Source organism: Mytilus trossulus, chromosome 6, assembly GCF_036588685.1.
Source record: "Mytilus trossulus isolate FHL-02 chromosome 6, PNRI_Mtr1.1.1.hap1, whole genome shotgun sequence".
Taxonomy (NCBI): Eukaryota; Metazoa; Mollusca; class Bivalvia; order Mytilida; family Mytilidae; genus Mytilus; species Mytilus trossulus.
Window position 1 is genome coordinate 52,958,455 of NC_086378.1, and position 17,188 is coordinate 52,975,642.

A 17,188-nucleotide genomic window follows, 5' to 3' on the forward strand; every position below is an offset into this window, starting at 1 on the left:
CCTTTATGGGTGGATTTTACATAGAGAAATAAAATCGTATAATATAAGCAAAATGAGGATGTTTAATTTGATGTATGCCTTTTTGTGCTTCTTCGTTACATTTGTTATTTTTGTAGTGATTAAGATGATAACACAATATTGAATGCTGTACCACTATTTTTGGCATTTTTACCTATTGTGTCTGTTAGTTTTGTTTACGCATCGTTGACAATATAATGGAATTTGATGCGACTGTCATATAAGTGAGAGGTTTAGCTAGCTATAAAACCAGGTTCAATCCACCATTTTCTGCATAAGAAAATGCCTGTACCAAGTCAGGAATATGACAGTTGTCATCCATTCGTTTGATGTGTTTGAGCTTTTGATTTTCCGTTTGATTAGAGACTTTCCTTTTTGAATTTTCCTCCGGGTTCAGTATTTTAGTGATTTTACTTTTCACTAATTAGTATAATAGAACTGCAGTTAAATACATAAAATCATTCACTTCAAAAAGAGCCATGGAACATTTCACAAAATGTTCATTGTAAAATATCATAAATTATCGCAAACAGGAAGTGCTTGACAGACATGACAGATATGTGTATACATTGCTTACACTTTACAACTCATTAATGTGTAACTGTAAACCAAATATTTAACCATTCCCTGCAATCGGAGCTAAGAATATTTTTGATTGTATAAAGATGGATTTGACGAACAATGTTCTTGTCCAATCAGCAATCAGGAAGTGAATGCACTGTGAAATCAAAAATTGCTTACTCAGTACAAATTAAAATCATTCAGCTTCAGATAAAACATAAATAATTTCTTCCATATGAGTCATAAAAGCTTTTAATAAAATATCTTCCAAAAATCTGCCGAACAGACGGACTACCAAACAGACGGATGAACGGATTCGCGACAATGGTGAACAGAGGGTTATTAAACGTATCAGTTTTACGCTATATTCAAAGATGAACTTTTTCTGCATAGCAGACGCATATTCATGCATGTTGCTTTGATGATCTGTATGAGTTTTACTGTTTGATTGAGAATTCTCTATTGCTATCGGATATTAATAAGTGATGAGTTAGGTCGTTTTTAATTTGATTCATATATGCACAGAAAACTAGTTAATTTATATATAATTTACAAACCTTGCGCATGTGTTGGTTTTCAAACCAGAGGTTTGCTGGTACACATAGTCTGTAATTAAAAGTGGGATTTTACAAACCAGCAGAAGAGACTTTTTATCCGATATTGTCATACATTGCACATGATAGTATGTTTTCATAAATGTGCATCCTTTGCAAAACATATTTGTTTGTTTACACTGCTATTCGGATATATTCTTTTCTTTAAGGTAGATGGGGTGCCTAAATTTTAATCCATAGAATTTCATAATAGTTTGCCAACATGTAGTTTATATCCTGCTTGTTTAAGAACATTAATGAAAAAAATGGGTCACCGGACTTATTTTCCCACTACAGGTTGTGCAAAAGTTGTCAAATTTTGTATAGATTATTCATGGAAAACCCAATTTTCGGTCATAAAACGAAAACTACATCATGGAATTTTGAGAAAAAATATGAGAAGGTAGCTACAATATTATTCTTTCAGATAAGAAGAAGAAAAAATGGGGTCACCAGACTCGTTTTCTTGCTACATAATAAAATGGGTAAATTCCTAACACATTCTATTGTAAAAGTAACCCTATCTAAATTATCTGCCCTTTCATTTGAGTTGTCTCTCCTTATTTGTCAAAGTTGGAAAAAAAATAATCAAACAGAAGTATTTGTTTTTTGGTAAAATACAACCATAAATATGATAAAACATGGCATATTCTATATTATAATAAAAAAATCTTACTCATAAATTACCTACTAATTTCAAAATTTGCACATTTTATCAAAAATCTAGACCTTGTTTTCTGGTATTTCAAAATCCAAAATGGAGGAAGACACCCTATCTACCTTAAAAGGGACCAATATTTATGCTTGGAATGTATAAATGATATATATGTGTATTATATTATAAAAATAGTGTCAATCGATATCATTCCATTAATTAGTTTGGTGCCATAATAAAAACAGGTATTGTCGCCAAAAAAGTGAAAGTAAAATATAAGCAAAGATAACAAAGATGTCAATTTCAATTCATATTCGATTGTGTTTGGTATCGGAAATATACATTTGATAACGAAATGAATTCTAAAAATGTTCCAGAAAGTGTTTTTTTTATTAATAAATCTTGTTGGATCAATAATTTCCTGAAAGAAACGCAATATAAACATTAAAGCAAAAAGTTAACATTTACAGTTAAAATAATTTTTAAATATGCATTAGAAATCATTTTAGGCACACCACCAATAACATCCATCCCACAGTCGTCCTATACTCAAATAACAGGACAACAAATTATTCTGGGGTGTACAGTTAACTCACCTAACAGTCCTCTACAGGAGGTTAAGTGGACCTTCACCAATATTCAAGGACAAACGACAGACCCTATCTCTATTTCAAACTCAAATGGAAAGTATTCAGGCTCCTCAGTCAATAGCCCATCTTTGACCATAAACAGTGTTGCATCAACCGACCAAGGAGTATACAGTTGCAAGGCCAGAAATGCTGTTGGAACCTCCACAAAAAATCCAACAACAAGTCTAACTGTAACAGGAAGTATGTTTGATTTATAATGTAAAAGTGCATGTTAACAAATAAGAAATCGAAATACTATAATTAACTATGAGACCATCTACTAAAATCTAATTGGCTAAAGAAAACATTTCTGTTCGTGCATTTTTCATTGCTGTCCAGTGCAAATTGATTATCTAAGTTTCTGTAAAAGAATTATAACCCCATTCTTCATGATAAGGCTATCATTCTCTTACAAACTTAGACTTTTGTAAAGTGATTAAGGCTGAAATGATGTATTGATTGGATGTATTCAAGAATAAGTTTCATTTTCAGTGTAAATTAAATATTTATAATTGATGCATGACTTCTTTTGCAGTATTTTTTATGGGATAGTTTAAGGGATGTAAGGACTTTGTTTAATTTGGGAAATACTTAAAAAATGTTTGACAAGCTTACATACCACAGCATTAAAAATAAATGGAAAAAAAAATTGTAGTGTCCTGACTGTGAGTATTAATGTAAATAATATAATATTGTATCGAGAAACTATCTTCTATTACAGTTGAAATCAGCAAAAACATTCAAGTCACAACATATGTTATGCCAAAGAAAATATTTTGGTCCGGCTGTTCAATATTATTTTATTATGTACGGGAAATGTTCTGATAAAATACATTTAAAAGTTTAAGCGTAAATCAAATTTCAGTTTTGTTTATTATATCAGAATAGTGGAAACAATTATGTTCTATTGTTGTTTTTTTTTTTGATAGTTGTTATTTTTCATAATAATATTTAAAGAGGTACAAAGCCTACTTTAGTCAGACCCAATCACTGTGAAAGATACCTTCAATCTGGTAAATGTGCTTCGGGGCATCTGTAATTAATTCATATAAACTCTCTGTTTTGAACTGCAAATAGATCCAACTAGCTATAGTAGGATAAACCATTTCTACGAACATGCTACACATTCATTTTTCACAATAAAGAGACACCAAAATCCTACAATCTCATTGGTCGAGAGCACTTTACTGTATTCTAAGAAACCTGAGACGATCTTATTTCACTTGGATTTCTTCTGTTTACTTATTGCACCTCGGCGAAAAAAATTATTTGAATTTTAGAAAATCTTTGATTCTTTTGATTACTTTCATATCTGCGGTCAAGAATCAAACTGTTATTTAGTAGAGATACTAACCTGTCCCAAAAATGGGATGATGGCTGCATTAGGCATTATTATCAAGAAAGGCAATTTTTCATTTACCTATACGTGTATTTGCCGTCATTGTTTGACATTTAGTTGTTCTGGCATTCGTCTACCGAGGAGAAAAAATTGAAAGAAAGCTGATAGCTTAACTTACGACTTCGATTGAGGTTCAACCTTATCGTATTACAGCATACGTTTTACCTCTAGCGGACGCAGTGCCTTATTGTAAAATAATCGTTCTGTCAACGAACTCGTAAGTGCAGATAGTAGGTTAAAGCCATTTCGCATTTTCGCGATTTCGCGTTTTAGCCTTCTCGCGATTTAGCAATTTTGCGTTTTTGCGTTTTCGTATTTTCGCGATGTCGCGTTTTCGCTCTTTACCGATTTTGCGTTTTCGCGTTTTCGTCTTTTCACCTTTTCGCGTTATTTATAGTGAGAGTAACTCATTTAGATTACACAAATGTTCAATACGGCTCTTTTAATACAATAATAATTACATTAAAAGTAAACAATGCTTATTCAATAATAAAGATAATAAACAATGTAAAGATACCATTAACAATTATGGCATAGTACAAATATGAGGGTTATGTTAAAAGTGCATAGATTTGTAGACTTATACTCTGTATTTGGTTTTGGAATTATAAAAATATCTGAGGATGAAACTTTTGTTTTATATTATTTTTGGTTTTCAGAAGCTGATAAATTAAGACTGGAGCTAAGCCATATTTTGCCTTAAACATTAGTAATAATTTGTAATAAAGTTTTCTTGGTGTGATTGGCACAATGTTACATTCGTGAAAAAGGTTTGATGTACTCAAAATAAGTCTTGGAAGTAATCTATGATAAGAGTTACTGAAAGCAAATTACTAGTTTAGAAACGTTGCTATCATATACAGACTAACCACGGAGAAAGTATTTAGGAATGATTAAAACATATAAATATAATAAGCTCAGCATAAATCCATGAATGTTTACAAACCTAGATCAGTTTTTTCTAGAATATCTATGCAGAAAAGGTAGAAGAAATTCTTTATTCTGGTTAAAAAAAGGAAAATTAATCGAATCTTAAAAGAACCATCAAAATTCACAACAAAATTATCAAGAAATAAACATTAATTATATCTCTTTATACACGGATGCCAGGTTATACTTCAAATATATAAATGTCCTTGCAGCACGCAATACATGTACTTACATAAATAAAACTCAAAGATTGACATACAATAGGCTGTAGTATATGCATTTAAGTGAAATTCCTTTCATGTTGTACATTTATACATCTTATTAAAAAGGAATATTACATTTTATTATTGTTATTTTACACCAAAAATATACGATTATGTCATTTAAAGATGATCGAATGTGTCAAATCAGTGTTAATTGCCTTCAGTGGTTTCGTTTTTTCTTCTTCACATATATTTTTATTCAAGGTGTGCCTGTAGTCCAGATTAATCCTTCTACCTACACAGCAACCTATGGTAGTCAAGTGCTAATTAATTGTAATATCGTATCTGCTAGTCCTGCAGTAACTCAAGTCTACTGGCAGAGAAGTTCAAATAATCAGATTCTAAGAATTGACAATGGAGACCAGGGATATCAAGGCAGTACAACATCTACACCTTCATTAACCATTAATTTTGTCAATACAGCTAACGCTGGAGTATACACATGTTTTGCTACAAATGCAGTAGGCACTGGCACCAGTAATCTAGGAACTGTTACAGTAACTGGAGGTAAGTACTTGTATGACCACATAATGTCTTAATGAGAATAAAATAGAGATTCTCAGTTGTGAAATTATTTATCTCTATGAACGTACAATCCAGCAACGCTTGCATAGGAATATTTATCTCCAAGTTGATACGATAATCCAGGTAGGCATTACATTTATTAATGTCTTCTATATAGGGTTGCTGCCCTTTAAATGTAAAATAATCGGCCAAATAGGTAAAAGTTCATAGCTGAACACTTATCAATTGTGTAAGGTTTATACTAGTATCAAATATCTATTATGACATTTGGTAAGCCCCCCTTTTGAAATTTACCGATTACAAACAAACCGTAAAGATAATTTATACTCATGTTGCTGATCTTGCGATGAACTGTACCATGTATATCCCAGATGTCTTTTATTCAAAATGCAAATATACATGGCAATTAATTTATAAATTGAAAATGACGCTGACCGACAAAAAGATGTTAGAAAGGATCACTCCTTGTTGATGTAATTTGGTACCTCAACTGATATAGAAAAATAAGATTAATAGGTATATGCAGAAGACTTAATTGTTTTATAATGAACAAAAACAAATTTAAAGCAAAGGTCAAAATCTAGAACGTCAAGTTGACCTTTGACATTGACCTCAATTTCAAGGTCATAGGTTAGTGATCTCAAATCAAAAGACCCCAGGTCAATCACTTGTATGGTTGAAGAGAAATATCGATTTCATAGACAAAAGGGGAGAAAACTCCTAAAAGGGTTGATCAAAACACTTCGACTTAAATGGGTTGAAGTTGCCCCTTGTTGTAAACAGTAATTTGGCAAACAAATCGTATTATTAACTTTTATAGTTTCTTTTGAATAACGATAACAAGCAAAATTCAAAATTTATAACATGACCTTGACCTTTGACCTTGACCTCAATTTCAAGGTCATGGGTCAGTGAACTCAAATTAGAAGGTCCGAGATCAATCACTTGTATGGTTAGGGAGAAATCATGATTTCAAATACATAAGGGGATAAAACTCCTCTAAGGGTTAACCAAAACACTTCGACTGAATAAGTTGAAGTTGCGCCTTATTGTAAACAGTGATTTTGCAAACATATCATATCATAAACTGTTACAGTTTCTTTTGAATAACGATAACAATCAAAATTCAAAATTTATAACGTGACCTTGACCTCAATTTCCTTTATATGGATCAAGGACTTCATATCAAAATACTGTAGGCCTCTACAACTTATAATATATGAATTAACCCAACATATCGTTTATTTAAAATTTTCAAAGGGAAATAACTCCCATAAGATGTCTTCTGATCACCTCAGTCAAGTGAAGCAAATCATTCTTTAGAGTAGACAAACAATTTGGTGAAAACAGTTTGTAAAAATCTTATACGGTTTTAGATATATAGCGATAACAAGAAAAAAGGGACGCGGGGAGATAACTCCTATAAGAATAAGTGTTCAGTCACACAGGGTGAGTTTTGAAACATTCATTACTGAACAACATCGTCGGCCAAACATCCATTCGATATGTTGTAAAACAAAAAAGCATCTCAGACGGCAGAAGAAAAAAAAAAATAAAAAAATAATCAGAAGAAAAACAATAGGTCTTTCCACGAAAAGTGGAAGACCTAATTAGTATCTCCGATGGAACCAGTGTAACAATAACAAAAAACTAACAAAAGCATTATCCTGTGGTTTTTATATGATTGTTTTGCAACGGTCATGCTTGAAACATATTAATAAACTGAGCATATTATATATCATAAGCAGATGCTTAACAGTATATGGTAAAGGCGAATCGATAAAACGTTTCATACATGAAAAAGCGATGTTGTCTTATATAAACGAATTGTATTGTGTGAAATTTCCAACGAATTTTTACATATCTCTGAAGAAAGGAAGATTTCTCGGTAATTTAAGACTAATCTTCTTCAAACAGTGTATTATTTAACACAACAAAACGTCTTACTGTATTACTTTCATAAATTGTGTAGTATAATAGAAAGAAAGTTGTAGTAAAACGACAAAATCAATATGTTGATTAACAAATGAAAATAGTGCACGATTTATATGTAGACGAAACGCGCGTCTGGCGTACTAAATTATAATCCTGGTACTTTTGATAACTATTATCGTTTGTAGATGTACACATGCAATAAATATCACGTAGCAAAATAGATGGAATGCGATTTCGATATATTCAATAGTTTTCCATACCAAAATTACCTGTAGTCCAATGAAACTGCTATATTGTATGATATAAATGCGATATTTTGCTAATATAACAGCGATGTGTTTTTATTATGAAAAATTTATGAACGCAGTATTTTTATATTTGTAACTGCGATAGTTTTCTCATATAAAATAAATACGACAACAAGTCATCATGACAGGTTTGATGTCATATGCAAAATATCACTAAAATTTCGAATCTGTAACAAAATTTACGATTAAGTTCTAATTATGACGAACATCATATGATGTCCATTATTTTCGATTACATGGTTATACCGAGTAATTCTATTTTCTGTAATTTTGCTATGACGAAATTTGCTTATGTGATTAGTCTACCAACCTACCACACTTAGGCATAAGTCATGCTGTAAATATCCACAAAGACGAAGAAATAGTATTTCTTAAAAAAAAAACATTCAGACAAACAGTGCAATCCAATACGATTCCCAATTATACCTTGAAATGAATATTCAAATAGAAAAAATACATTATTCCAAATAAAGGCAAATGTACAATGGTTCTTCAACACATCCCGCATCCGGAGACGTGCTTCAGCAGGCCAGTAAACAAATTGTGTACTAGTTCAGTGAAAACTTACGTCACACTATACTCCTGTGCCTATAATTCAGCGGTGGTCGTTTGTTTATGTGCTACATCTTTGTTTTTCGTTATTTTTTTTTGTATATTGATAAGGCCGTTATTTTTCTAGTATGAATTGTTTTACATTGTCATTTCGGGTCATTATAAAGCTGACTTTGCTCATTGTTGAAAGCCATACGGTGACCTATAGTTGGTAAGTTCTGTGTCACTTGGTCTCTTGTGGAGAATTGTCTCATTAGCAATCATACCACGTCTTCTTTTTCATATCTTAAACATAAAAGTTAATTAAAATTGAAAAAGTATAAAAGACTAACAGAGGCCAGATGCTCCTGACTTGGAACAGGCGCATCAATGCGGCGTGTTTAAACAGGTTTAGTGATATTTCAACCCTCCCATATACCTCTAGCCAATGTAAAAAAAACCTCTCAGCAATACGCCCTGTAAAACTCAGAACAAAAGAAGTCCGAATCCAACGTCAAAATAGGTAAAAGAAAATCTAAGCAAACTCACCATGATTCCTAAATTATCAAAGGACTACTAGCAGTTACTGACATGCCATCTTTAGACTTCAATTGAACTGATTAAAGAGTATGTCGTCATCATATTAAAAAAAACACAATCCTCCCGTATGCGGTTTAGTAACATACAATCATAAAATACATGTGAAGAACATAATTTGTATGATGCCAACAACTGGTTTTTAGAATATATGTGATTTCTGATGCAAAGACCCTATGAGTGAATCAATATTTATACCGTAATATACCATCTTCAATGACCACAGTATCGTAACTATAACCCTTCTGAATACAGGATTGGTAAGCCTCACTTTGAAGTGAATGCCGATATACTGTCAAACAGAAGATGTATCTATTATCTACATTGAAAACCATGTTGACAAAATCAAAACAGTTGTTATTGAATTTCAAAGCTTTTTCCGTTGAAAAAGATGCTTTAAACCTGCCTTGATGTCTAGCAATGACATTAAACTTGCTTATTTACATGCACTGTTACTTATAGTGATATGAAACAAATACTGCCTTTATATTTAAAAAGTATCGCATTCCTATTAGAATGAGTAGTATTTGTTTATGTTTCTACATAAGAAAAATACCACGCTTTAAATTTCACACGGAAATAAACGTTTGCTTTTAACTAACTATGGAATATAAAGTCAAAGATAATTGTTGTTTGTATAAGAACAAAATGTTTTAAAAGTTGGTATTTTCTCAACAAAACATGTTTTTCATTGCCGAAAAACAACTTTTTCTACATGGTATGTCTGCATTTTTACTATTTGATATTAGAAATCATCTCTATTTTATATAAGACACGTTTAATTTTATCGATTCGCTTCTTCTATATACCGTATACATGTACGTGTAAGATAATTTTATAGAGAAATTCACGATGTTTTTCTTTGAGGTAAATCTCGAAGATTGACATACAATGTAACAACTAATTGATGCATACTGATAACATTACCATCTTCAAATTGTTTGTATATGTAATCAGTCATCATGGAACTGTTACAATTATTAGATGTGGGCACAATGGGTTCTTCAACTGTTCCATTCCACTGAGATGAAGATTTTTATTTTTTTTTACTAAAACTGGAAATCTGTTAAAATATTTTTTTGATATACCTCATTGATTGTTATTCAAGAAGACAAGTGCAGATTAAAAATTCAACAGAGAATTACTTGCAAAAAAGCTATTACACCAAGAGTTCCAAATGGTGAAGTTGAAATCATCCCTTCGTAAATTTTACGGACGCCATCACAAGTTTGTTGACCATTATGGAATAACCGTTTTAAAGATTATATCGGATCTGTGCCTTATGTCGTAATTACAGTACCCTTCCCTTTTCACTAGTGTACATCCGTATTAAACTAATAACCGGATTGGTAATGACATAAGCAACACGACGGTTGCCACATGTGGTGCAGGATTTGCCTACCCTTTTGGAGAACATGAGATCCCCTCAGTTTTTGGTGGGGTTCGTGTTGCTTAGTCTTTAGTGTTCTATGTTGTGTCATGTGTACTATTATTTGTTTTTTTTTCTTTTTTTATTTAGCCATAGTGTTGTCAATTTATTTTCGATACTTGAGTTTGACTATCCCTCTGGTATATTTAAATGTATGTATCTAAAACAAAAAAAATATAAAGGTACAATTTATGATAAGGATTGAAGTTTTTCTTGTTTTAATATCACTTCACAAATCATCGTTGCTCATGAATCTATCATTTAAAGAATTTCTTGAAAGCTGCGGATTCAATACATGTTCACAACAGTGAAAAATGACAGTTGAATAAATGCACATGTAATAGTTTTCATGATAGTATACTTCTTATTATTAACCACAAGAAACATCAATTCCTCGTAAATTGAAATTTAAAGAAAGAAGAATTTTAAAGAAAGAAGAATTTTATTTCCGGAATGACGATCTTACATTAAAATTAAACAAAAAAAGACTTGTACTAAGAGTTTATAACCTCAAATGAATTAATATAATCATCAGTGACGGTACAATGTTCTTGCTCTACATGAAATTTGAATTACTTGTAATCGGTACACTCGTGATTTTCTTTGTATTGATCGATGAGAGGATATACAACAGAGAATATAGTGTATTCGACTTGTAAAGTGTTAAGGGGGCTCGCGGGTCTAAATCAATTTTTTTAATTTTATATAGGATTTCCCTATATTTTTCTACTAATGAACTTTATCTTATACTTAATAGAAACATGAAATAAAAAGATGGGGTCACCGTTCATTTACGCTCACAATCTGCCTTCGAAAGAAACATACATTTTTGTTAATGTAATTTTTTTCTGTTGAACTAATAGGAGAAATAGCGATAATATCGAAATAAAAAAAGAACTAAATTACAGAAATCGCTAATATTTTACAATTATTTAGTTCATGTACAGCTTATTCGAAAATAACAATAAAAAATATAGGTCACCGATAAGTTTAAAAAGATATTTCAATTTTACTGCAAAAAATTGGCATGTTTGCACCAAAGGGAGATAATTTGGAGCTTTTTCAATAATATCTACACTTTAAAACTCATCTGGGGCCAACACGAATTGATTTTTGGAATGATTTTTGTACCATATGATAGATTAACCACTACGAAAGGTAATAGAAAAAATTTGTAATGAAAAATAAATGTTTATTTTTTTTCTGAAAATCTTAGACCCGCGAGCCTCCTTAAGTTATGTTTATTCTACTTATTGATATCATTCATATTTCGAAATTAGACTTAACATAGTCCTATTAATAATATGATTAATTTTAGGACTTCTGTCTGTTTTTGTCACTCCACAAAATCAAAGTGTTATACACGGCAATCAGCAGAGAATAACCTGCACTGTGAGTGGAACTCCATCTGCACAAAACATTGCCTGGCTGTTTACAGCAGCTGGTAGCTCTCAGCAAACTCTATTAAATACAAGAAACAGTCAAAAATATTCATTTGGTACAACCCAGGATCCTTTTTTAACTGTTCTTAACTTCCAACCAAGTGATTCTGGCACTTATGTATGTAGGGCCACAAATGCTGCTGGGTCAACATCTAGTAACCCTGGTTCAACTTTACTCTATAGCAGTAAGTATACTATTACTTTTTTATGGCACCCTCAACGGAGTTGGGGTGACATATTGTTATTGTACGTTTCTTTCTTTTTCTTTTCATTATTTTTATAAATCCACACATTCTGTCCATGCTTTTTCTCGGAATTGGTGGGATCCATGTTGATGGAACTATACCGTAATATGAACCGCCATGTGAAGTTGTACAAGAGACATTGGAATGGTTCAAAATGGCCACCGTTACCATGGTAACTGCAAAAATGTAAAACAAAATCCACGATAATATTCTTGAGTATCAGGTGACACCACCTTCCTCCTCGCGCGTGTGTCTAATTTTAAATTTCAAAGGATTCCCAAACTATGTATAGAACTGATACGTATTCTACAGAAGAGAAAAAAAGGGGGGGGGGGTTAAGAAATTCTGATTCTGACATGTACATGTATAATAGATGTGCCATTTGACTTTTGTACACTCATAATGGTTGATGCTACTGTGACAATGTCCAGTACGGGGTGCCATCCTCCGCTATTGCTTGCAATAGCAAATCTAGTGTGTTTTTACTTTTGTTAGTCGCTAATTAAAAGAGTATGTTTATGACTAGCCAACGTTATTCATAGAAATCGTAATATCTGATGCATATCTCAACTTCAAGAGAGGAGATTGTAATTGTTGACCTCTGTCCTCCCTACAGATGTCAATCCATCTGTCCGATACGGTTTTTTTGTTACATTTTTCACAGATTATGAAAATAAGATCTACAGGAAAATTCGGTAACAAGCGTCATCTGTGCATACATGTACCTTACATTGTGATGTGTTTTTCACATTCATTGATCATCGACTTTCTGTTACCTGAATGCTTATATACTCTTATGCCATGTATAACAGTATTGTCATGTGTTTCTCAGAACTGCAAAACAGAGCTTCCTGATTCCAGAGAAGGTGATATGTCTTCCTGTCAATGTGGATTGTTACCTTGTGGAGTATTAAATTAAAAACCAGGGATAGCGTGTTGGGCTTGTACAAAGCAGACTTTTTACTCATCTTACATTATCCGAATCTCGTCCTGAATATACATTTAATTTGCAACTGAACATTAAACGGCCATCAATTCATCTATTATCTTTATTATATTTCAGCGGCACCTACTACATATGTTGAACCAAGACAGTATACAGCAACAGTAGGTGATGCTAGTTTCCAGATTCAGTGTCTGGTAACTGCAACACCTGGAGCAACATCTTGGTATTGGACATTCCAACCTGTAGGTGGCAGTCAACAAACCATAGCCCAGGGAACCAATGACAATCAGCATACTGTTGATAATTCTGGCACAAACCCGTACTTGACAGTAAAAAGTATTGCTTTGAATGAAGCTGGTATCTACACTTGCTATGCAACTAATTCTGCTGGTACCAGTGATGGTGCCAACAATCCTAGTTCTAGACACACTTTGACAGTCATAGGAGGTTTGTTCCTAATTACTGCTTGATAAGTTTGATACAATAAGGAAATTCGCATGAAGGAAAAGAGCTATTAATATAAATTGGACATGTTGTAGGAAGATCATCTTTAATCTTTTGTTAAAAATATTTGAAGTGATGCTAAATTTTGTAAGGAAAACTTAGTTCATTATGATATATAATGGTAGATTAAACATATCATTGCTACATGATTTTTGTATGATGTCCTTACTTCATCAAATCATTGTCTATATTAATTTGAATGACTGAAAGTTCTTTCAGAATGAATTGCCTTCAAACAATTTGTTTATTCTACTTATTGATATCATTCATATTTCGAAATTAGACTTAACATAGTCCTATTAATAATATGATTAATTTTAGGACTCCTGTCTGTTTTTGTCACTCCACAAAATCAAAGTGTTATACACGGCAATCAGCAGAAAATAACCTGCACTGTGAGTGGAACTCCATCTGCACAAAACATTGCCTGGCTGTTTACAGCAGCTGGTAGCTCTCAGCAAACTCAATTAAATACAGGAAACAGTCAAAAATATTCACTTGGTACAACCCAGGATCCTTTTTTAACTGTTCTTAACTTCCAACCAAGTGATTCTGGCACTTATGTATGTAGGGCCACACATGCTGCTGGGTCAACATCTAGTAACCCTGGTTCAACTTTACTCTATATCAGTAAGTATACTATTACTTTTCTTATGGCACCCTCAACGGAGTTGGGGTGACATATTGTTATTGTACGTTTCTTTTTTTTCTTTTCATTATTTTTATAAATCCACACATTCTGTCCATGCTATTTCTCGGAATTGGTGGGATCCATGTTGATGGAACTATACCGTAATATGAACCGCCATGTGAAGTTGTACAAGAGACATTGGAATGGTTCAAAATGGCCACCGTTACCATGGTAACTGCAAAAATGTAAAACAAAATCCACGATAATATACTTGAGTATCAGGTGACACCACCTTCCTCCTCGCGCGTGTGTCTAATTTTAAATTTCAAAGGATTCCCAAACTATGTATAGAACTGATACGTATTCTACAGAAGAGAAAAAAAGGGGGGGTGTTAAGAAATTCTGATTCTGACATGTATAATAGATGTGCCATTTGACTTTTGTACACTCATAATGGTTGATGCTACTGTGACAATGTCCAGTACGGGGTGCCATCCTCCGCTATTGCTTGCAATAGCAAATCTAGTGTGTTTTTACTTTTGTTAGTCGCTAATTAAAAGAGTATGTTTATGACTAGCCAACGTTATTCATAGAAATCGTAATATCTGATGCATATCTCAACTTCAAGAGAGGAGATAATAATTGTTGACCTCTGTCCTCCCTACAGATGTCAATCCATCTGTCCGATACGGTTTTTTTTGTTACATTTTTCACAGATTATGAAAGTAAGATCTACATGAAAATTCGGTAACAAGCGTCATCTGTGCATACATGTACCTTACATTGTGATGTGTTTTTCACATTCATGGATCATCGACTTTCTGTTACCTGAATGCTTATATACTCTTATGCCATGTATAACAGTATTGTCATGTGTTTCTCAGAACTGCAAAACAGAGCTTCCTGATTCCAGAGAAGGTGATATGTCTTCCTGTCAATGTGGATTGTTACCTTGTGGAGTTTTAAATTAAAAAAATATTTGAAGTGATGCTAAATTTTGTAAGGAAATGTGTATTGTTACCTTGTGGAGTATTAAATTAAAAACCAAGGATAGCGTGTTGGGCTTGTACAAAGCAGACTTTTTACTCATCTTACATTATCCGGATCTCGTCCTGAATATACATTTAATTTGCCACTGAACATTAAACAGCCATCAATTCATCTTTTATCTTTATTATATTTCAGCGGCACCTACTACATATGTTGAACCAAGACAGTATACAGCAACAGTAGGTGATGCTAGTTTCCAGATTCAGTGTCTGGTAACTGCAACTCCTGGAGCAACATCTTGGTATTGGACATTCCAACCTGTAGGTGGCAGTCAACAAACCATAGCCCAGGGAACCAATGACAATCAGCATACTGTTGATAATTCTGGCACAAACCCGTACTTGACAGTAAAAAGTATTGCTTTGAATGAAGCTGGTATCTACACTTGCTATGCAACTAATTCTGCTGGTACCAGTGATGGTGCCAACAATCCTAGTTCTAGACACACTTTGACAGTCATAGGAGGTTTGTTCCTAATTACTGCTTGATAAGTTTGATACAATAAGGACATTCGCATGAAGGAAAAGAGCTATTAATATAAATTGGAGGAAGATCATCTTTAATCTTTTGTTAAAAATATTTGAAGTGATGCTAAATTTTGTAAGGAAAACTTAGTTCATTATGATATATAATGGTAGATTAAACATATCATTGCTACATGATTTTTGTATGATGTCCTTACTTCATCAAATCATTGTCTATATTAATTTGAATGACTGAAAGTTCTTTCAGAATGAATTGCCTTCAAACAATTTGTTTATTCTACTTATTGATATCATTCATATTTCGAAATTAGACTTAACATAGTCCTATTAATAATATGATTAATTTTAGGACTCCTGTCTGTTTTTGTCACTCCACAAAATCAAAGTGTTATACACGGCAATCAGCAGAGAATAACCTGCACTGTGAGTGGAACTCCATCTGCACAAAACATTGCCTGGCTGTTTACAGCAGCTGGTAGCTCTCAGCAAACTCAATTAAATACAGGAAACAGTCAAATATATTCACTTGGTACAACCCAGGATCCTTTTTTAACTGTTCTTAACTTCCAACCAAGTGATTCTGGCACTTATGTATGTAGGGCCACAAATGCTGCTGGGTCAACATCTAGTAACCCTGGTTCAACTTTACTCTATATCAGTAAGTATACTATTACTTTTTTTATGGCACCCTCAACGGAGTTGGGGTGACATATTGTTATTGTACGTTTCTTTTTTTTCTTTTCATTATTTTTATAAATCCACACATTCTGTCCATGCTATTTCTCGGAATTGGTGGGATCCATGTTGATGGAACTATACCGTAATATGAACCGCCATGTGAAGTTGTACAAGAGACATTGGAATGGTTCAAAATGGCCACCGTTACCATGGTAACTGCAAAAATGTAAAACAAAATCCACGATAATATACTTGAGTATCAGGTGACACCACCATGCTCCTCGCGCGTGTGTCTAATTTTAAATTTCAAAGGATTCCCAAACTATGTATAGAACTGATACGTATTCTACAGAAGAGAAAAAAAGGGGGGGGGGGGTGTTAAGAAATTCTGATTCTGACATGTATAATAGATGTGCCATTTGACTATTGTACACTCATAATGGTTGATGCTACTGTGAAAATGTCCAGTACGGGGTGCCATCCTCCGCTATTGCTTGCAATAGCAAATCTAGTGTGTTTTTACTTTTGTTAGTCGCTAATTAAAAGAGTATGTTTATGACTAGCCAACGTTATTCATAGAAATCGTAATATCTGATGCATATCTCAACTTCAAGAGAGGAGAATATAATTGTTGACCTCTGTCCTCCCTACAGATGTCAATCCATCTGTCCGATACGTTTTTTTTGTTACATTTTTCACAGATTATGAAAGTAAGATCTACATGAAAATTCGGTAACAAGCGTCATCTGTGCATACATGTACCTTACATTGTGATGTGTTTTTCACATTCATTGATCATCGACTTTCTGTTACCTGAATGCTTATATACTCTTA

At 32.9% G+C, this 17,188-nt stretch overlaps 1 protein-coding gene across 1 annotated transcript in view; it reads left to right on the top strand.

Annotated features, from left to right (window-relative positions):
- Positions 1 to 17,188, top strand: part of LOC134722802 (hemicentin-2-like) — a 44,673-nt gene that overhangs the window by 11,611 nt on the left and 15,874 nt on the right. Inside the window, exons 5-11 of the mRNA XM_063586427.1 lie at positions 2,337 to 2,657; positions 5,253 to 5,555; positions 11,692 to 12,000; positions 13,124 to 13,453; positions 13,832 to 14,140; positions 15,327 to 15,656; positions 16,026 to 16,334. Coding sequence (XP_063442497.1) covers positions 2,337 to 2,657; positions 5,253 to 5,555; positions 11,692 to 12,000; positions 13,124 to 13,453; positions 13,832 to 14,140; positions 15,327 to 15,656; positions 16,026 to 16,334 — 2,211 coding nt within the window. The remainder of the gene's footprint in view (positions 1 to 2,336; positions 2,658 to 5,252; positions 5,556 to 11,691; positions 12,001 to 13,123; positions 13,454 to 13,831; positions 14,141 to 15,326; positions 15,657 to 16,025; positions 16,335 to 17,188) is intronic.